The sequence below is a fragment of the Pelecanus crispus genome, chromosome Z, assembly GCF_030463565.1.
Source record: "Pelecanus crispus isolate bPelCri1 chromosome Z, bPelCri1.pri, whole genome shotgun sequence".
NCBI lineage: Eukaryota > Metazoa > Chordata > Aves > Pelecaniformes > Pelecanidae > Pelecanus > Pelecanus crispus.
In genome coordinates, this window is record NC_134676.1 from 10,303,825 (window position 1) to 10,326,115 (window position 22,291).

General features: G+C 50.9%; 1 protein-coding gene across 1 annotated transcript in view; it reads right to left on the minus strand.

The window, feature by feature from the left end:
- Nucleotides 1–17,130: 17,130 nt before the first annotated feature.
- Nucleotides 17,131–22,291, minus strand: part of NOL6 (nucleolar protein 6) — a 28,042-nt gene continuing 22,881 nt past the window's right edge. The window contains exons 25-26 of the mRNA XM_075726343.1: nt 18,543–18,644; nt 17,131–17,293 (exon numbers count right to left, since the gene is read on the minus strand). Coding sequence (XP_075582458.1) covers nt 17,144–17,293; nt 18,543–18,644 — 252 coding nt within the window. The 3' untranslated portion in view covers nt 17,131–17,143. The remainder of the gene's footprint in view (nt 17,294–18,542; nt 18,645–22,291) is intronic.

A 22,291-nucleotide genomic window follows, 5' to 3' on the forward strand; every position in this document is an offset into this window, starting at 1 on the left:
CTTCTCCATGGGCCACAATGCCTTCAGAGATAGACCTGCTCTGGCTTGGCCTTACCCACAGCCACAGTCCCTTCAGAAGTAAACCTGCTCCAACATGGCCTTACCCATGGCTGCAGTCCCTCCAGGGGCGTACCTGCTCTGGCATAAGCTTATCCATGTCCACACGCTTTGAGGTGATCCAGCATGAATTCATGCACAGCCACTGATGCTTCAAGGTGTACCTGCTGCAGCATGGACTTAGCCACAGCCACAAATGGTTTGAGGTGTACCTTCTCCAGCATGGACTTATCCTTGGGGCACAATCCCTTCAGCTGCTGCAGCACAGAAATAACCACAGCCACAGACACTTTGAGATGTACCTGCTCCAGCATGGGTTTATCCACAGCCACAGACACTTTGGGTGTTCTGCTCCCACGTGGAGTCATCCACAGGTCACAGCCCCTTTGACTTGAGTTCACACTGGAATTCCAGCCTGCCCAGTACAGCAGCACAGAAGCAGCAGCGATGCCCTAGCCATCTGCCAGCCCAGGCGCATGGCCACCACTGTTATCAAAATGTTCCCAGGCACAGCAGAGTAAGATGATAAGCAGTTCAGCAGTACAGAGAGCAGTGAAAGCAAAAAACAGCCACTATTGAGCACTAGGCTCTAATATACAGTAAGGAAAGCAAGCCCCATGGCAAGCACAGAATCCTGCCAATTAATAGCTAAACAGCAATAACAGCTATAAATTTGATCTAGCACATTCCAATCAAACCTGTCATTATCTTGAACACTTTGAGCCCCAAGCTGGGCACCAAAAAGGACTGTCATGGTTTAACCCCAGCCAGCAGCTAAGTACCACCCAGATGCTCACTCACTCCCCCGGTGGTGGGATGGGGAAGAGAAACCAAAGAACAAAAGTGATAAAACTTGTGGGTTGAGATAAAGACAGTTTAATAAGTAAAGCAAAAGCTGGGCATGCAAGCAAAGCAAAACAAGGAATTCATTCACTCCTTCCCTTCAGCAGGCAGGTGTTCAGCCATCTCCAGGAAAGCACGGCTCCATCATGTGTAATGGTTACTTGGGAAGACAAAACACCATCACTCTGAACTTCTCCCCTTCCTTCTTCTTCCCCAAGCTTTATATGCTGAGCATGACGTCACATGGTATGGAATATCCCTTTGGTCAGCTGGGGTCAGCTATCCTGACTGTATCCCCTCCCAACTTCTTGTGCACCCCCAGGCTGCTCGCTGGTGGGGTGGGGTGAGGAGCAGAAAAGGCTCGATCCTGTGTGAGCACTGCTCAGCAGTAACTAAAACATCCCTGTATCGTCAACACTGTTTTCAGCGCAGATCCAAAACATAGTCCTGTACTAGCTACCAGGAAGAAAATCAACTCTAGCCAGCGAAAACCAGCACACTTCCAAAAATGATATTATCTAGGGGTTATTCAGTACACAAAGGCTTTTCTGTGCCAAGGTTAGTCCGCTGAGTCACTAGATGGAAAGCAAACCCGTGCCACTGGGGAGATAATGCGTGTAATGCAAGAGCAAGAGAGCTCTTGCACAAGGCACTGGGTTCCCGGCGATGACTGGCACCATGCCTGGCAGAAAGCTGTGGGCTTTTATAATCCAGGTAAAATTCCCTGGGCAGACACGAGATGCCAACCCGTGGGATGCTCGGCCTGGCTTTGCCTCCTGTTTGTCCAGTCGGGAAACTGGTTCTGCAGCATGACCAGGGAAACCTGGCCCTAGCCATGCCTGCACTAAATCCTCCCTTTATGTGAAACAGCATTGAAGAGGTGCTTCCAATCACTCTTTCCCCAAAAAGAGTGATGTGCCACCCACACCTCTGTCTCACACAAAAGGTGCATTCAGGAGATCCCCACTTATTACCAACGTGAACAGGCTTTGCACTGCAACCTGTGCAAGAGGAGATAATCATGGGCTCATGTTATTCTTATTAAGAACAGCCTTTGAAGCTCATACTAGCACAAAGTTCCCATCAAAGTGCAACTAAAGACAACAGAATTTGACAAAATGGTCTCATAGTTAGTCCTGGCAAGCGTTAGTGACAGTCAGGTAACCCAGAATCCCGTTTGATATGTAGGTTGATGCCTTGCAGGGTTTTTTGTCACTGTGGGTAGCAGCACATGATTGCTCAGTTGCACAGGGGAGGTGAGACCCTGCAGCTGCAGAGGAACCCACCACAGGCCACAGAAGAGGCAATGCAGACCAGAACTGGCCTTCCTGCACCAGGGATTTCCTGGGTCAGGGAACCAATGATGGTGAATACACTTTGCACCAAAGAACAAGGCTCAGAAGAGAACACTGCAAACTTTCAGGGTCAAGCACTTCACCAAAGACAAGCAATGGTGCCTTCTTGGCCAAGCAATGACTATGTTGGTACAACACAGGCAGTGCACAAGAAGGGTTCCTGGCAAGGCACCGGCCCATCAGTCCATCTCCCAAGGCTTTGTCAAGCCCCAGATATAATGGAGAGGAGTCAGCACTGACCTCCTTCACCCAGTGGTCTTCACCTGATGGTCAGGGGAATCCCTACTCAAATCCCTTCTCTCCCTGAAGAAATCAGACAAAACTGAAGAAAATAGACCCTGTGCTAAGAGCTACCCTGAGTGTCAGATGGCCATGGGTGAGATTTCCATACCTCTCCTTTGGAAAGCTTCCCACTTTGCATGAAATAATCCAAAAAAGAAAGTGCAAGTCACTTCTGTCAGAAAAAGCATGGCAGAGGGCCTTCAGCAGGAGAGCTGGTGAGAGCCCTTCACCTCGGTGCCCTCTCAAGTCTACCTGAGCTTTCAAGAGAGACTTGGTTTCAGATCTCTGCAGGCAGGGAAGGAGCTGGACCCAGCTTTCCTGCAACCACAGGATGGAATAGAGAGGTAAAAAGGTAAAAATAGGAAAACAGACGGGGAAGGAAAGGAATCTAGCTGTAGGAGAGGGCAGACCAAGACTACATACCCTCCCCTGCCCAGAATTAAGGGGGATGAAAATGGTGGGTATTTGGCTGAAACACCTCTATTCTCAGAGTGGAGCATTTGGGGAATGTTGGGAATTCCCCTGCTGTGCACTGTATATAGAGGTCAGGGAAGTTAATACTGTGTTTCCTAGATGGGAAAGGCCACTGGAGTTAGAGTTGTCCCTGTCCCACAGCAGTCCCCTCTCCCAGGCATCCTGGGGGAGCCTCGCACAGGCTTTCCATGCCTCGGTCTAAAATTGCCACGATGGAGCTGCTGTGCCTCAGGACATGCAGGGAGGGTCACGGGGCAGAAGACCACAAGATGTAGGTGCAAGAACACTCCAGTCATCTACAGCCCAGTACAGAAAAGATCTGGTTGCTGCTGCGGGGACACTAAAGCACCCATTGGAGTCAGGATGATTTATGGGGAGCTCTTAAGACAGCAGAGGCAGCCATGTGTTGTAAGTCCAAAATCACCCTCTGTGTGGGACCAGCTGCTCCCCAGAAGCCCCACAGAGGTGTCCACCCCTCCCCGGGCTCTAGCACAATGAAGAATGTGTTTCTTCCTCCCCTTGTTTCTGGGGTCCAGTGCCTGGCTAAGGAATGGCAATGGAAAGTGATATATGTATATATATTGGGAGACAGGTAGCAGTGACATTCACAGTGATAGTTACCACTTGACTTAATATACAAACATCGTTGTATACTTCTTGCCACAGTAAAACATTGGCCAGCATTTTTATGTCGTATTTATTAGTTACCACAAACATTAAGGCATTTTCAGGGCTCTGATCTAGATGCACGAGGTCAGGCATAGTGTAAAGCCATGATGGAAATGATCCACACTATATGAAGGGATGGAGCCCAAGGGATTTGGACCAGGCAAGAGCTTGGCTGACTGGTCCAACTCAGCCAACAGACCTCTGGTTTTAGTGCCACTCCTGCTGCTCAGAAACTGTGTCTTATAGGGGGTCCAGTGCCTGGCAGACAAAAAGGTTGTGTGTCTGGTTTTGATCAGCACAGAAGGAGCAGCGTTCACCCCAGAGCCCAGGTGTGCTGGGGTGCTGCTGAGGCAACCTGGTGATGCCCTGCACGTGGCTCAAGACAGGCAGAGGCGGCTTTCCCTGTACCGCTGCTCTTGCTGATTTCCTGCTAGGGCATGGGAGAAACATCACCGTGGCATCGAGGGCAGGGGGAGGCAGGCTGTCAGGCAGCTAAGTAAGGAGGTCTCTTCCTTGTCATCTTTTTCAGCCTTTTACCTTTTTTAATCTATTCCTCATCTGCTGCTGGAGCTTTGGGGCACCACTTGCTGCCCAGCCACCTCCTTATCTTCCTCTCTACAGCCTCTTTGATCAAGGCTAATGAAGTGTTACAAGACAAGGGAAGCTGATATCTTCTTGGAGGCATCAGGCATGGGCAGCCACAGGCAGAGTAGACAGATGGTGGATGTAACATGTGAGCACTCATCTCTCCTTCCCCAGGTCAACCAGGCACACCTTGCACCTTCAACTGTGGCTGTGCACTCTCCTATCTCTGCATGCAGAGGCTGACTCCTTCATCACATTGAGATCAGTCATGAAAGTGGGAAATAAATAAATTGAGAAAGATCAGCTCATCAGGCCAAGTGCAAACACTACCTAGTCATCCAGGGAGCGTCTTGTAACATGCAAATGGGAACTAACAGACATCCCCTTCCAAGAGCTGAGCCTACTCATAACTGGCAGATTCCCTTGGCCAAAACCACCTCCTGCATATCTGGGTGTGAGCACTGCTATCTACCGCTGCATCGTGCACAGCCCAGATCTCTCACAGGCCGTGGGCATTCTCAAATTAGAGAAAATGGCAGCATCAACAGCGGCAGATCTGTTGTCCTCATTAGTCCACCATGTCAGAGAGCATTTCAGAATGACAGTGGGAGGAGGAACATGCATTTTTATCTTGTCACATTCTTGCATACGGAAGGCAAGAGCTGAATCCCTGTGACAAGGTCTGCCTAGCAGAGCAAGCCCAGCTGCAGGACCAGTGCTGTGATGGGGAGGGTGCCCAGAAAAGTGGGTGGTCTCACACCTCACTTTCACTGCACAGGGCATTGCTGAAGAAAGGGACATCTTAGGATCACTCAAGGAGAGGTAATGAGGCAAGACAGCAGCAGGATGAAGCAACAACATGGGCAGTACGAGGCATGAGCAGGAAAACTGGCTCTCAGGTCAGATTCCTTAGTCCAGGACAGGACACACAGCTATGTCCCATTCCTGGCATTATTGCCGCTGGTCGCTGAGGAGCACCAATTTCCAGACATCTGCAAGGCAGATGGACCATATCCATCAAGGCTGCCCACTGGCATCACCCAGGCCAAAGAGCTCCACACCCAGCAGTTCCCACCCCAAGCCTGTCCATCCTGCTTGGTGGAGGGCATCTTGCTTTCAGAACACCACCAGACCTTGGTTGAAAGGCTGTGCCACCCGGTGCAGTGCTGGGCAGGGATGCCCCACACGAGCTCTGCTTGATGGAGGATGGTGGTAGGAAGCCGTTAGGAGCTAACACAGGCAGAGCAGCCAGCTAGCAGGGGGGTACAACACCCAGTGGCCAGTCCTGCTTGTCCAGCACCTGCTGGGGAACCTCCTTGCAGCTCCACACAGCCTCCCCTACCCCCAGCACTGTGCCCAGCACTGATCAGGTGTTCAGGGCAGGAGAAGAGCAAAGGAGCAGCAGGACAGCAGGACTGTGCTCAGCTTGCTTGGAAGGGGCCTGGGTGAATCAAACCTGCCAAGGGTGGAAAACAGGCTTGGCCTTAAAAGTGTAAAGCAGTTACTTATTGGCCAACACATGCACACAAAAGACAGCTAGGACTTCATGAGCTCCTTTGGCTAGGCATTGGTGTGCTCACCACCTTGAAAAGGTGCCCAAAGGGCCTCTGCTGGCCAGGGACTGTCTGTTGGTCTTCGCAGCTCCTAAGGATGGCCCCACCATGGTGCCCAGCAAACACCCTGACTCCCTGCATTTTTTCCTTTAGGAATTTGCACCTTTCCTTGCTGCCACCGTCTTGACCATCCCACCTCTGTCTACAGTCTTACCTTTACCAGCGTGGCTGTTTCCCCAGCACATGGCCAGGGTATGGCAGGGTCAGAGCTGGGACTTCAGCCTCAGGGAGCTGAGCCCTGGAAACAGGGGATTAGCCATAGATGGGGTTACAGAGAGATGGTGTGAGGGTGGAGAGTAGAGGAGGCCTCTCCACGCTTTTTGCTTGAGCTGTTCCACCTCACAAAGAAAAAAAAAAACAAAAAAACCCCTTGAGCCAGAGACCACATAAAGAGCAAGCACAGCTCTACCATAAGTCATCTCTGCTTTAAGATAGGGAGGTAAAATTGATGTTTCCCACACTCTGAACACAGGGGTCAGTCTGGCATTGCCACTTCATGCCAGGGGAGCATCTCCCATGGAGTAAGAGACTCGCAGTCTTCCACAAGCCAAAGTTCAGCCTGAGAGGAGCAAACACCATGGCACAGCCAATATGTGGTCCCCAGCCACGTGTCTTGTGTGACATTCAGCAACATCCCTTTGAAGTTCCAGCTTAATGGGGTCAGGGCAAACCTCCCTGAAAAGCCAGGACCCAACCTGTGCAGAGTCAGCACAGGCAGCATCCAGAGACCACTCCTTGGACATGTTACTGCTGAAATCCTAGGTGGATTAAAGATGAATACAGGAACTTTTCACACTACTGCCACACTCCCACTAGAATGACTAAACCCAAACCTACCCTTAGAGCAGCCCGTGTCTTTTGTGCTGCTGCAGAGAGAGCAGCATGGGAAATTTTCACCTGCTCTGCCCTTCCCAGCCTTTCCCCCTGTGTCCCAGGAGATATGACAGGGTGCAGAAGCAGTATTTGGGATGACAGTGCTTGTGGGACCCACAAGACTTAGAAGCCCAGCTAGAGCCTCGCTGCTCCTACTCCATGACTGGACAGTGGTCACCCAGCTCCCCTAGAAGGTCGGTGGGAAGGTAGATGCTGACCTCTAGCCCTCCCGGCTGCTTCAACAGCCAAGCAGAGACACGGGCTCAAGACACGAGCTGGATGGACAGAGACCATGCAGGGGGTTCTCCTCTCAGGGCTTTGCAGACCTTTTTGGGGATAATGCAGGTTCAGGGTCTCCTGAGCAAGGGTAACCTGAAGCCAAAAGGGTTTCACTAGAGATGCGTACGCTACAGAAGGCAGCACGGAGGCAGCTTGGGCAAAGCAGAGGGCAGTGCAAGCTCTACACTCTCCTCTCGGTGCTACATCTATGTCCACCACCCCCACTCCCAGTTTAGGTATTTTTGTTGGCAATGCACACAGCCTGGATCCATGTCATCTTGATAACTCAGTGTGGGTGACCCCCAAACAGACCTCAGCTCCCCTGGCACCAGCATGTTGCAACACTCCACTGTGCACACTGTGGTCCTCATCAGAGCTGCTCAAAACCCAGCAATTCAGGGACAAGCAAAAGAGTTTTCTCCTCTTGGGAGCCCCAAATTGCTGCTCTAGTAGTGAACTCACCTTTGCTGTCTCCAGCAGCTCCCAGTGGAGGCTGTTGATTTTTTTTTTCCAGGAGAGCAAGACCTTCCCAAGTGCTGCAGTGCATGCGTTGGCACAGCCAAGGTCTGCCCTGGCTCATGCAGAGACCTGTTTGCCCCAAGGGTACCTGTTCAAGCTGTAAATCCTAGCCTAAACAAGGCCTGCCAGTTCACGTGGCCCAGCCAAAATTCCTGAAGAAAAACTAATACTAATAAATAAAGGTTTGCTGGAAGTGCTGGCACAAGCTAGAAGGAGGTTGCTGAGCTTTGCACTGAAACCTATCAACAGTGTTGTGGTTTCAGATGAAACTCAAGACACGTGAGTCCTTTGGCCAAATTTCGCTGCTGGGTTTCAGTGTCACCCTTGCCAGCAGGAGCCAGCCACTGCTGCAGGACACAGCTGAGGCAGTGCCAGGAGATTGGGCTGATGGCTGGGAGCACAGCCGGCCCTCTGGCCCCTCCAAGGCTGGAGCAATAGGGCTGGTTGAGGAGGCAGAGGGGAGCTGGTCTGTCCCATACCTGCAATAATGGGGCGCCATGGCAGCCTGTGGGTCCCAGATTTTGGCTCGGTCCCCATAAGGTGGCAGGGAGGCAGCCCAGCCCTCTCCAGCTTGCACCCGGGATGCGGCTGAGGTGCATGGGGGTGGCATGTGGCTCGCAAGCCACAAAACGCAGCTGGGACCTGGGTGGGCAGCCCACGCACCCCTCCACCACCAACCTGACCTGCTGCGATGCCCACTGGACCCCAGGGCACCTCCATGCCAACCACTCTCTCCATCCATGCCAGCAGCACTACCACTGGGAGCTGCAAGCCCAAAGCATCATCCAGCTGCTCCATCTCTCACTCTGTATCCCCAAAACGCTGCGGATTGTGGATTTTGGACTGCTTGCTGCTGAGCAGGCTGTTTGCTCCATCTCCCACCACTGAAAAAATTTTCACCCATGCAAAACTGCAGCCAGGCCACTCCCTATTGTCAGGGGTGATTGCCTTGTGGGGGAAATCCCTCTACTCAGACAGGGCTCTTCTGCCCTCTTCGCAGGAGGACGGGCAGCTTTGCAGCACCCCATTTCCATTGAGCTGCCCCACAGCTGCACGCCGGCACCCAGAGGTGTAGGAGAGGCCTCGCAGAAGTGTGTTACGGGCTGATAGTTTATCTTGGATTGCTCCCGAGCGCCAGCAATCCCCACACCACTTGAAAGAAAACCCTCTTGGCAGCTTTGAACGTTATTCTTCAGGCATAGCAGCAGGCGCATGGAAGTATTTTCGTGCTCGGGAACAAGCTACCTGTGAGATGCTACGCTGCTCTTCCCAGCCTGCAAAGCCCTGAGGCAGCGTCAACTTGTTAGAAGAGGGGGCGAGAGTGGCAGGAGCCATGTTCCTGTTCCCAGCCCTGCTGGCAACTCGCCCTGTGGCTTTGGCCCCGTCGCCTCCATGAGCCCCGCAGCGGCCGGATGAGACAGGAAGGTAAAGGCAGCTGTGTCTGTGCACTGCTGGACTGTGGCTGTAAGGCATTTTTATAGCACTTTTCACATACAGGTGGCAAAGAGCGCAGCCGTGCAGGGAAACTGCTGCGTTTGCCCCCCGCCCTAGCCCTGGGTAGATGGGCGAACAGCTGCTGCGTTGGGGAAATGGTGTAAGCACGACAGGGATCACAGGTTTGGAAAAAGGCCCAACGCTTTTCCCCAGCACGGTGGCAGCATCAGTGCTGCAGTCTCACCTTGGGATGGACAGCACGTCACGGGGGCAAGCAGGGGGTGCCAAACACGCTTCTGGATGCTTTTGTTGAGGGCTGAGGTCCATGTCCATGGTAGGAAAAGAGCAGGAGAAGGAACCCTGCAAGCCCATCTCACTGCAAGCCAGCATGAGCGAGAAAGAGAGCCATCCTCCTGCCTTGGACAACAGGGACAGGCTCCCCACATTTTTGGGGTCATGCCAGGACCCGCAGCTGTGATGTACCACCCCATCTCTGTCCCGGACCCCTCGCTCCCCCCGATGCTCCCTCCTTGGCTGCCGCTCACACCCTCGGTGTCTCATCCCTACAACCATCGGTGCTTCAGGGCAGGGAAAGTATCTCATTGCCTCTTCACAACGGGCTGCAGCAAATAGCTAGCACTAAACAAATTGCAGTTCCTGGTGAAAAACATCAAAGTCACAAGGCAGGAGCAGTGAGTATTACTCACTCAGGGAATTGCTTTCAGCTGTATCAAAAGGGGCTGGGGGCAAGAGCTGCAGGGATGGAGACAGGGAGCCCTCACTCTTTGCCACTGGCCGATGACGAAGTGGCACAGGTCCCCCAGCTACCTGTGCCAGGGAAAAGCACGTGGTTCCCCAACACCTCACCATCCCCCAGCAGGTACCCAAGCACCCCCAAAAAAGTGAAGGAAAGATGCAGGCATACCTAGATAAATATAAGGTATAGGGCAGGTATACAGCAGGGCAATATATTGCCGTGTGTCTGTGCAAGGGAAGGACATGGAGGTCTACTCTGGAGGGCACAGGGGAAAGGAAAGGTCCTTGGGATGGGACAAGAAGGGACAAGGTCCTGGCGCCACAGCCACGGGAGGAGGGTTACCCTTCCGCAGCCCCAGGCTGCATTGGGAGGGAGCCTGGGATTCAGTTGCCTATTATTCCACCTGGCTGAGCCTGTAGCAAAGCTAATCCCCACCAGCAAGACCTGACAGCAAGAGCTGGCTCAGCACTGCACTGTAGGACAGCCCTCACACCGGGCAGTCCTGCCCTACAAGCCCTGATCCCACTGGGTGGAGGAAGGATGTGGCCACCTGCCCCCTCCACTCTGCCTTTGGTTCGGGGGGTCCTCGCTCCAGGACAGGGTCTGCTGCTCCCTGGTGTCACGAGGGAGCTGGCTGCCCACCAGCAATGTAATGCCCCTCATCCCTCGCCCTGTAACACCACCAGGGTCTCCAAGGATGTAGAAGGACACACTTACCCCGTGGCAGCATCTCCGGCTCACAACCATGGTCTTGCTCTGCATTAATGTGAGGCAGGTCAGCATTCATAGAATCATAGAATCGTTTAGGTTGGAAAAGACCTTTAAGATCATCCAGTCCAACCATTAACCTAACATTGGGCTCAATGATCTCTCAAGGTCCCTTCCAACCCAAAGCATTCTATGATTCTATGATTACCAAGTCCACCACTAAACCAATTAAGGGTAGAGTAGCAATTTCATGTTTCCTGGCTTGGTGGCTGGATTATTTATAATGAAAGTAAAAACTAGGAATCATTAAGATTGGAAAGGACCTCTAAGATCATCAGTCCAATCATCAACCCAACACCACCATGCCCACTAAACCATGTCCCAAAGTGCCACATCTACCCATTTTTTTGAACACTTCCAGGGATGGTGACTCCACCGCCTCTCTGGGCAGCCTGTTCCAATGCTTGAGCACTCTTTCCGTGAAGAAATTTCTCCTAATTTCCAGCCTAAACCTCCCCTGACGCAGCTTGAGCCCATTTCCTCTTGTCCTATCGTTATCTACTTGGGAGAAGAGACCAACAGCCACCTGGCTACAACCTCCGTTCAGGTAGTTGTGGAGAGTGATAAGGTCTCCCCTCAGCCTCCTCTTCTCTAAGCTAAACAACCCCAGTTCCCTCAGCCGCTCCTCATAAGCCCTGTGCTCCAGACCCTTCACCAGCTTCGTTGCCCTTCTCTGGACACACTCCAGCACCTCAATGTCTTTCCTGGAGTGAGGGGCACAAAACTGGACACAGTATTCAAGGTGCGTCCTCACCAGTGCCGAGTACAGGGGGACAATCACCTCCCTGCTCCTGCTGGCCATGCTATTCCTGATACAAGCCAGGATGCTGTTGGCCTTCAGCAAAACCAAGCCTGGCTACCACATGTTTTGGCAGGGAAGAGCCAGCAAGCTACAAACTCTCAGCCCAGCAGAGCCACCACTGTAGTTTTCCTCCCAAACACTGCAATCCTCAACATTTTAGTATGCACAGAAACAACAGGGGATTTACCCAAAAGGGAGAGGATCCAGCTAATAAATCAACACTGTCCCAGGCTCCTGCCATGCCCTTTGCCAGCACCTCCCTCACTCTTTCCAGGCATATCCAGGAGCAACATGAACAGGAACAGTCTGTCTGGTACCTTTGACAGCGCAGGAGCCACCAGCACAAAGTGCCAGTGTTTCTGTGCCGGCTCATGGCCAATGCAAGCCCTCAGCACCTTCGTTAGTGGCTGAGGATGAAGCCCCAAGGAACAGATTCCCTCTCTCTCACTCTGCGGTGCGACGAGGCAGTGAGTTTGCTGAACCTGGTCACAACACTCAGGAGGAAAATGGAGTAATGGGGAGATCCTTGATACATCCCCTATTCGTTCCTCTGCAAGAGCCCACCACGGCATCACCAACCATGCAGCACCTCCCCACCATGCTCATGGCCAATGCTTATTTTTCTCCTAGAGGCTGCTGAGCTTTTAGCACTGGGGTCTGGTGCAAATACTTCATGGCACCAGAGGCTGCATCTTTCCACCAGCTCATATGGTTTGAGCAACCTGCAGTTTGTCCTGCTCCCCCAGCACAGCCCTGGGGTGCCAGTGACCAGCGTTTCTTCCCCCACTGCCAAACTGCCCTTTCTTTCCCAGCCCCAGCCCCTTTCCAGACCACATTTCTCCTATTTTTCAATTTCCCCACCCGACCTTTTGATCTTCCCTTCCCTGTGGTGTACCCTGCACTTGCTAAGTGCCACCCTCACCTCTTGAGCAGCATCACTCTGCCTTCCCAGGAGACCACACACATCAAAAGCTGCTCCCCCCAGAGCTGCTTTGCTACCGGCGCTTCTTGAAAGTTGCTGCCTTGGCCGGGAAAAATCACTTTAGGTCCAGAGCATTTTCCCGATAACAGAAAACTCGGCAAACAAGCCATCCCCTAGCCAAGCAGCACAGATGCTACAGGAACAGCAAACTAGGAGAGGATATTCCCTTTCTGTGCCAAAACCCAGGCAATTGTTCCTTCCTCAGCCAGCCATGGAAATTTAGCCTAAGGGTTTTCAAAAATGGCCAGTGATTGTGGGTACCCAAGCAAAATGCTCCCTACAAGTGCCTTTATTTCCAGGAAACATATACTTCTTGCATTCAGGGAGTCAGCCTGAAACCAGACAGCCACAGAGACCCCAAACCACCTCCAAAAAGATCTCTGTGGCCCTGATCAGTGAGAGCTGAACAGTGGGCAGGAAAACTCCCCAGCACTCAACCTGCTCTCATCATCCCAGCTGTGTTCCATCAACTTGTTTCCCCAGCTTCACTTCATAAATCTTGTGATTGCCACTCAAGGCTATCAAGGGCACCCAGTGAGCAGGGGTCTGGTGGCAGAAAAAAGGCTCCGTCCATCACCCCCTCTCCTAAGCCAGCACCAGGGCCTCCCAACAATCCCTTTTTCAGAGAACATCCTTGCAAAGCATGGGCTGACCCCTTTCTCCTAAAAAGGAGAAAGCTGCCCAAAAGATGGCTCAGGAAAAGGCCCAGGAGGACACACGAACTTTTGGAAAGGTCTGCTAGAAAGCAGATACCGCTGAGCCCTGTCTTAGCTGGCTCCATCCACCCGCTAAGTGTATCAACATCACTCCGGCCCAGCCTCACGTTTGGAAACACCTCCTTGTTTGTGTTTGCCCTCCATGCATGGGAGACTTCCCATAAAGAGCTTCAGAGGTCTCCTATCTCTCTAAAAAATCAACGTGGGAGCAACGCCTATGCATCCAGAGTGGTAGCAACACGTCAAATCCCATTACTATCGCCTCAGTTCCAGCACGTCCCTCCCTTTCCCTTTGTCCTGCCTCTTGTGACATGAGCATGGGCTCTCCAGGGCAGCTCTGTGTTTGTACAGCTCTTGTTTACGGCTGGGACCACAGCTAAGCAAACACCTGCAAGCAAGCGGGTGCCCACTCACTGCTCTGGAAGTGGAAACCCAGCACGGGTTGTCAAGCAAGCATGCTCTGAATAACCCAGGCCCTACCCCAGCTTTCACAATACAAATTAGTCACAGTGCACCAACAAGAGCAGTAAATAGGGCAACTGGAGATAAAGTTTCCAACGGAAACCTCACTCGTCCTCTCTTATGTACCTGAGACACCCCCTTCCTTTGGATCCTGCCCTTCCAGACCCATTAGAGGCACAGGGACCCCCTGTTCCTGAGGCAGAGGTGCTTTGCATTTTGCTTTAGATACCAACTGTTGGTCAAGAAGTCAGAGAGCACCAACACCCCATCTGTAAGAGGATCCCCAGCCTTTTCCAGCTAAATTTCAAGGTGGTTTTGTCCACCCACATTGGCCACAGATGTCTGATTTTAGCAGATGGTACAACATGACCCAGAACACTTGCAATGTTTGACTGTACAAACAAGGGCTCCAGAATGGCTCAAAGGTACCTTTAAATATTTGGATACTGGGGAATTTGAGGCATTGAGGAGTTACTCTGCCTCTGAAAGAGGAGGCAGGAGCCCACAGGTCAACCAAGGCTTTGGCAACATGAGGAGCATTGCAAGCACAGCTGGGATAATGTCTTACTTGGATAACTTTTGCTGACACAGGTGTATGACCTCCAGGTGAGGTAAGCTGGGTTAGCAGTGGTCAGTTTTGCCAGTCTTAAGTGCATTCATTTCAAGGCCTTTGCTGAGATACTACTGTCACCAAAACGGACCTTTACACAGCAAACATCTGCAGCAAAGGCCTGGCCTAGGCTCACATCTGGCTGCTGAGCACAGTGGTGTTACCTTGTGAAACACTAGCAGGCTGATATTTGTATGAGGGTTTGGTTACAAGTGAGTTCACTTACCAGTTAACTTGGCATTGTTATTTTTGCAGAAGGCTAGCCTGGACACTGCCCGACCCTTTGCTGCATGCTGCAAACGACAGTGTCTTACCCAAGGATGGAGGAGTAGAGAGAAGATCCAACATACAGTAGATTGAAGCTACCCATAGTTTTATATCTTTTTAAAGGCAAAAAGGAAAAGGAGCAGCAATACGACACCTGACAGGGTAACAGCAGCAGATAAAAACAGAGGTGCTGCAGGCGGATATCCCTACAGAGCATATCCTTCACATACCCCACAAGCTACCCCGCCACGGGAGCTGGGCTGGGCAGAACAAGGCAGGGGGGATTACGGCACTGCTCAGCAGCAAAAGCAGAGACCATCTCTCTGTAAATATTGCCAGGCAGGGAATAAACCAGAGAGGGGCCGCACCCCGTGACAGCCCCGGGGAAGGGGGAGCAGGAGCTTCCCATCTGCCTGGTGTGGCAGCAGGGGTGGAGAAGCTCTGCTCCCCTGCGAGCTAACACAGGCTTCAGCACACACCTCTGCCCTAGGGAAAAGCACAGATACACGCATCGAGGAGGGCGCTGCGGCCCAAAACCATTTACATCCACAACATACAGCAAAGGGAAAAGCAAGGGCAGAACAGAGCGTTGAGGGAACAGGCAGAGCTCTGGCACAAGCAACCAGTGCAGCAACTTGAGTGTCATCCAACAGTTGTGCTGGCAGATTTACAGGATCCCAATGTCAAACTGCATGTTGAGAGCGAAGTCAGATAGGCACAAAAAGCAGGAACAATCTGACTACCGAGGAAAATTACAGCCATCGTTGAAAGCAGACTGAGCGATTCCAACATGTAGAAGACGATAAAACAGAACAAAGAGAAGCTTAAAACATAATCCTTAACTGCTTCTGAAACATGTCGAAATCACTGCCCGCATCTCATTTACTAATGGAGCTGTCAGCAGCTTCTTAGGCTGCAGGGGTCACTGCAACAACAGAAAGTGCTGCTTTGTTCTCAGGTTTGATATCTGTTTTGCCCACAAAGTGCTTTCAATCTTTTCAGTTTAGGTGTACTCAAAAACCTTGTGCAAGCAGTAGATGGGCAAAGGATTTCACCTACAGCCTCCCTCAGCCACCGACATAGGGAAGAGAGAAAAATGTTTCTTGTGATTTTAATGTAGCAGATATATCCCAAAACCAGGGATGCTGCAAACATGTATCTATCCCATAGGACACTCTTGTGCCTCCAAACACTGGATCAATGGGCACCAGGTAGACAGCATCAGCCCAGTGCCCCATCTCTGCCACCGCCTGCTTTCAAATGTTCCAGAGAAAACATCTGAGAAATAAGTTGTGAATCTCCTCCACAAAGCCTCAGACCCTTCTAACAGCTGGAGAGGCCAGCAGGTCTTGAAGCAATAGATTTAATATCCCATTTAAAATGCTCTTTACCAAGCAACAACTGTCTACAGTTATCAAACTACCTGAACATCCACTTGCCTTTCCAAGCTTCATCTATTTTTTTCCTCTTCAATATCTACTCTCACCAAGTCTGTTTTATTTACTCTTATGTGATTCACCCACTTTCCTGTTTGCTCCATCAGAAGAGGGGATGGGACTAGTGCATTCACTCCCTCTTATTTCTCTCTCTTACCTCATCAGGAGTCCCCGTGGTCATTTCACATGAAAGAAAGAATCCAACACTCCTGCTCAGAGTAGGGTCACCTAGAGCAGGCTGCCCACGACCCTGTCCAGTTGGGTTTTGAATATCTCCAAGGATGGAGGCTCCACCACCTCCCTGGGCAACTTGTGCCGGTGTTCAACCATCCTCATGGTAAAAAAAGCATTGTAAGTAGAATTTCCTGCATTTCAATTTATATCTCTCATCCCATCGTTGGGCACCAGTGAGAAAAGACTGGCTCCATCTTCTTTACTCCCTCACCAGGTATTATACACATTGGTAAGATCCCCCTGAGCCTTCTCTTCTCCGTGTTGAACAACCTCAGCTCCTGCAGCCTTTCCTCTTATGACAGGGGGTTCAAGCCCTTTATGATCTTCCTTGCCCTTCACTGGACCTGCTCCTGTGTGTCCATGTCTCTCTTTTACCGAGGAGCCCAGCATTGGACACAGCATGCCAGATGTTTAGGTTGGAAATTAGGAAAAATTTCTTTACGGAAAGGGTGGTCAAGAATTGGAACAGGCTGCCCAGAGAGGTGGTGGAGTCCCCATCCCTGGAAGTGTTTAAAAAACGGGTAGATGTGGCACTTCGAGACATGGTTTAGTCTAGTCTACCCTTGATTGGCTTAGAGTAGACTTGGTAGTGTGGGTTAATGGTTGGACTGGATGATCTTAAAGTTCTTTTCCAACCTAAACGATTCTACGATTCTATGATTCTATGTGTCTCACCGGGGCTGAGTAGAGGAGAATAACCTGGTCATTTTTGAACGAACGGCTCAGTGTTTCTTTGGTTTTGCTAACCACTAGAATAACAGCAGCTGCTATGAACTCTCTATTGAACTAAGAAACTGCCTTCCCAATGCACACCTCACTCAGAGTTTTCAGGCCCTGACATTTTCATGTGAACACAGCTTTGTTTTGTATAATGAACGGGAACACTTTCAAAAACTTTATCCCATCTTTATATTTTCTCCATAATAAAAAGGCATTTGTATTCTTGAAAACAGTATCAGGTCCCATCACTTTTCTGAATAAGGCATATAAAGATAAATAGAGTAAAACACACAGTTCTGGGATTTTAAAAGCTGAAAGCCTTTCTTAGGACTGATTTATAAAAAAGAACAGTCCCAGAGTGAACAAACTGCTTCAGAAGGGGTCTCTCTGACACCTCCCAGTGACCTCAGATAGTCCATTTCTCTGTACGAGCTTCCACGCTTTTGACCAGGCCTTCTCCCAAAACCTCTAAGTCCTCCAGAATTGCCTCCACATTGGGAACGCAGACCAGCTCGTTATTCAGAGTTGTCACCATCCTTCCTTTCATGCTGGAGGCCTGCAGAACACACACAAACATTGCGCAAATGGGAGCACCCGCTCAGAGCTGCTTCGCAACCTCTGCAAGCCCCAAACATGAGAAGTAAATTGTTCTCCTGCCTTATCACATCCAACCCTGCCACACCATGACACCCAGTTTTCTAAGCTTCACTTCTCAGCACCGTCATTGCTCATTATTAGAGCTAATAAACTCTAAGAGTGGCCCTTCCAGCCCCTTTCAGGGTTTACCCTGGAGCCACAGTCCAAAGACCACAAAGAAGGAAGAGAAGCAATGGCCAGGGGCACAGTGGAGGTGGGAAAAGAGCACGCAGGTGTGTGGCAGAGCTTGTGTAAGCAGAGCTTGTGTAAGCAGAGCAGACAGGGTATGCAAAAGGAACCACACCATGACCCTGGGTAAAAGCTGCCCGGGCTCTGCTCTGCTCTGTTGTTGGGTGTCAAGACCTTAAGTGGGAACAGATCCTTGGCTCCACCAGTAAAAAACCCCTCGCGTTTAATCAAGCCACACTCAGCTCAGACGCAAGCATCTCCTCCTCTCATTTCACCACTGTGATTAACTGGGTTTCACAACTGCAGCTAGGCTGAATGGCCAGTGCCCTCTGGCCACGAAGAGAGGGGAGATAAATCACCCAGAGACTGACAGCAGAAGAGTCTGGGCTGCCAACTGAGAGCCATGAGTCACTGGTTTCTTTGCGTCTTTCCTTCATAGAAAGCAGCATGAATCACTCCAGTGTGCCTCACACCTAGCTTAACTACCCCCTAGAGTTTGCCAGCCTACACAATGTAGCTGGAAAATATCTCCGTACATCAGTAGGACTTGGACACTATGAACATAGGCTTAGCCACCCCAGCTTCTTGCGGGCTGGGTATTTCTGGGTAAAACACCCAAAGCCACGAGAATCGGACAGCCTGCTGCACACACCAAATGTCTGGCAAATGAGGCATCACCTGCCTCCCAGGAGGGAAACAGAGAAGAGCACCTGGGACACAGAGCTCTGTTCTGACCCCTAATCATGGTGCTGGGGCTTGTCCAGGGACACATGTTACCTTCTCAGCTCTGCTGATGACTGGGGGCCACAGCCCTGTCTTGGTTTCACCCTTTCTAAGAAGAGACAGAACTATGAGCTCCATTTCTCAAAGGGCTTTAGGACTGATGAGTGAGACAAAGCAATTACAACGCAGAAGAAAAGCCCTCCAAGCTTTCAGGGCATAAAGGTGACATGAAGCTTAAAGCAGAGTCAAGAACTCACCTTAAAAGGCTGAGGCTGAAAGCTCAAAGGTTTCCACAAAACTGCAATCACTTCCCCACCATGCTTGTCATAGAAGAACAAGGCGAGATCACTGAAGGCATCCTGGGTAGAAAACAAACAGAGGTTGTACCAGACATCCCAGAGCCAGAGCTCATCCCTGATTCAGTCTTCTTACACAGGGACACACAGGAGCTCCACACCAGCCAGGACCAAAACAGCAACGCTTCCCAAAAGGAAAGCAACTGGCAGCCCATAGACAAGTCCTAGGTGCCTCCTGCTGCCTCTTTTCCCCCAGCCTTGATGGACAGAGTGCACTGCACTCAAGTTTTGCATGCAGACCTCATCACTGACCACCTCTGGCTATCCCAGAGGGCAGAAAAATAATCCACCACCTCCCACAGGCCTGCAAGAGCACCAAGAAATCAGCATCCAGCTGATCCAAATCCACCCCTTAGGTGTCAACCCAGTGAGTGTTCCTCACCATGGTCCCCCATCAGCTGGATCTGGCACTACCAAGTTGTTCTATCCCAGCATCCAACACCCATGTCCAGGATTCTACAGTGCATCAGATGGCAAGAGGCAGGCCCTGCCCAGCAGGCAATCCTGACACAATACGTTTCACTGCATGGCAGCAAAGACCAACCCCAGTCAAGGACCTTTCACTGGAGGCCAGTGTCTCAAGCCCTGCAGTCTGTGCAACAAAGGTATCAAAGCTCCACCTTCCCCCAGACAAACCCCAGGTGTGCTGTCAGCACACAGTGTCCCAAAAGGAAACATAACAGTTTTAAGTAACACGAAGTCCTGTGAGGCGCAAACAGATTAAACGCTCAATTGGAGGCACTGCAGGAATCTGCTCTCCCTGCCCCTATGTTTCAGCAGCTGTAGCTCAACGAGTAGCTCCTTTAGTAGTGCTGGGCAGGAGAGCTCAAAAAGTGATCTTGCATAAAGCGATGACTAAAGCCCACAGTCTGATTTCCCCCAAGCCCACGCAAGCTGGATTCCCAGCACTGCAAGAAGGCAGGGGCTGAGCATTGCAGCGGAAGTAAACAACGCTGTGTGCAAGCAACTTTTCGAACCCAGAAGTCTGGCCCTACATTTCAGCACCCAACACACTGGTACTGGGAGATATGCACCCCGAGTGCAGCTGACCAAGACAGCCAAAAAGCTGCTCCCTGCCACTCATTTATCATGGTGGAGATTAACATCAGGCAACGGCACATGTTCACTGGGCAGAGCAAACAGCCCCCAGCATCAGTACAGGACAAGTTTCTGTACATGGCCTCACCGGCTTTGGAGTAACCTACTACAAGAAATACAGACCCCCTGCTCCCTGTTCAGCTTTCTCCTTATTTCCCCAGCCACAACTCAGCCATGCTCTTACAAAGAGAGGTCTCTGCTGGCATCATTGTATCATAAGGTTTTTATGAGGATGTGCATGAAAAAAAAGACCTAACATCAAAGGCAAGCTTGGAAGGGGTATTGGATGGACATACCAGGATTGCAGTAGGAGGCAAAAAACATGGACTGGGTTGGTATTACCAGTGATCCCAAAGGGTGGGGTGGCATTTTAAGAGTAAAGACCTGATAAGCAGGGAGGGGTGGTGGTGTCTGCAACCTTCAGAGTCAGATTTATGAGTTCAGACTTGAAGTATCACAAACAGAGGGCAACACGCTTAGGCCATCAAGCTGGGAAGATCCAGAGACCTGCCAGCTCATCCCACTTCATGGGATCTTCATGAGGGCAAGGCTGGTCAAGGCATTATCTTGCTAAACTGGCTAAGAAAACCACTGTCTAAAAATACATTGAGAAAGAGGCAACCCACCCTGGCATTTCTCAGCTGAGAGCAACGGGTTATGCTCACAGAGCCCAGTCAACACTCAATACTCCTCCTTTTGCCAAAAGGTAAACAGCAGGAAGGAGAGAAAGGTCAATGAAGGGCAAGAAAGCTCAGGGCACGCTGACTGCCAACGTGCAGCTTTCCAAACCAGAGGGGAACAGAGCATGTGAGAACCTGAAAAAGCCCCACTACTCTACAGGGTGAGGTCTCGAGTGCCACATGATGCTCCCTACAAGGAAAGTATTTTTTGCAGGCATGTCTTGCTGGACAGGAGCCAGGAGCATTTGCAGTAAAGGAGCCCTCCCAGGCTCAGCTCATTTCCCAATAAAGCTACTGCTGATATCCAGCACCTTTTATCCAGACAGCAGAGAACTGAGGGCAGATGTTAAAAGGACAGCATCCAGTTCAAAATCACAGCAAAGGGCAAGCTTCTGCACTTGCGCAGCTCCCAGCATCGTCCACATGACAGCGCTTGGGCCAGCTCCACCGAGCTGCAGATGATGCACATTCAGCTCTTGGGAAACTGCATTAAAAGGGTCTGGTGTATTAGTCACCGCACCTCTGTTTGTACAGAGGCTTGGGGAGTAAAGCAAACAGAGTTCACCTCCCTTTCCACATCCCGTGCTCCATGCCCAGTGCCACTGGGCTTGCCTGAGCGTGCAAACACCTTCCTCAAAGGAAAGTTTAAGAGAAAAGGGAGAAAAGGTAGGGAGCACATTGGAACCCTTACTCCCTTCTCAAGCTGCTGTATCTTTGGTCACAATTCAGCTTTAAAGGCCCAGGGAAAGCTCTCCCTGCTCAGGATCCCTGCCATCAGCAAAACCTACAGCTGGTTCCCACCTTGCAGAGGCACAGGGGACCTGCAAGCTTGGTGCTGTGATTCGGAGGAGCCTAATAGTCTGAGGAAGGGGTACATGGCACCTGGAAGAAGATTATCTCATGGTCTGTAAGGAGCCACCCGGGTTGTTTGAATGAAAGGATGGAGAAAGATGGTGAGTAAAACAATACCCTGATCTAAAATGGGATTACTGGATTAAGCAGCTCAGGCTGAAGTGTGGACTGTGCAATGATGTAAGCACTCGTTGCTAGTTAAACAACAACATTGTTGATGTTTACGGGTGGGGTTTTTTTTGCCTAACAATTTATCCACCTTTTTTTTCACTGCTCCTACTTATACTCAGAGATTGGGCTTATTGCATCACAGCTGCTGGAAAAAAGAGGAGCCATTTGGGGAGGTCTCTGCAGCTGAAATGCACCTCACAGCTCTTCCTGGTGCGATGATAGGGTAAGTGGCAAATGCATCAAGCAACATTTGCTCAGTGCTTAGAACATTTTAAGTGCTCTCAGCAAGGGATCCACCAGTATAAAACCCGGTATAATCTACCAGTATAAAAGCTACTTCCAACAAACGACTACATCTGTGGTTAACACTTTTAAGGCCCTTGTCAACCTACTGCGACCTGCCCTGATGCTCACAGGTTACATGATACACACAGAGCCCTCCCCCACCCCCAAAGAGAGCAAGGAGCGCTGCCAAGAAAACCAGGCTAGGGTTACTTCTGTGTCAGAGGGGTTTTCCAAGAGAAAAGAAACCTGGGTGTTAGGCTTGGGATTCACCTGGTGAACAGTATTTCAAACTATCCAAACTTTTCCACCTCCGAGTGCCTCATCAGAGCCACATATGCATCCATGTCCCAGGGGTTTGGAACAGCAGCAAAGAAGCATGGCAAGGAAAGAAAGACACCCATGTTCTCCTGGCTGCATTAGCAAACATGGCTTGGCCACCAATCCACCAAACCATCTGAGAGAAAAGTCTTCAGTCACTTCCTATGGGATGAACCCCAGGTAGACCTCTAGGAAGGCATTACCAACACAGGAGAAAAGTAGCCACAGGTACCCTCTGAGCTCACT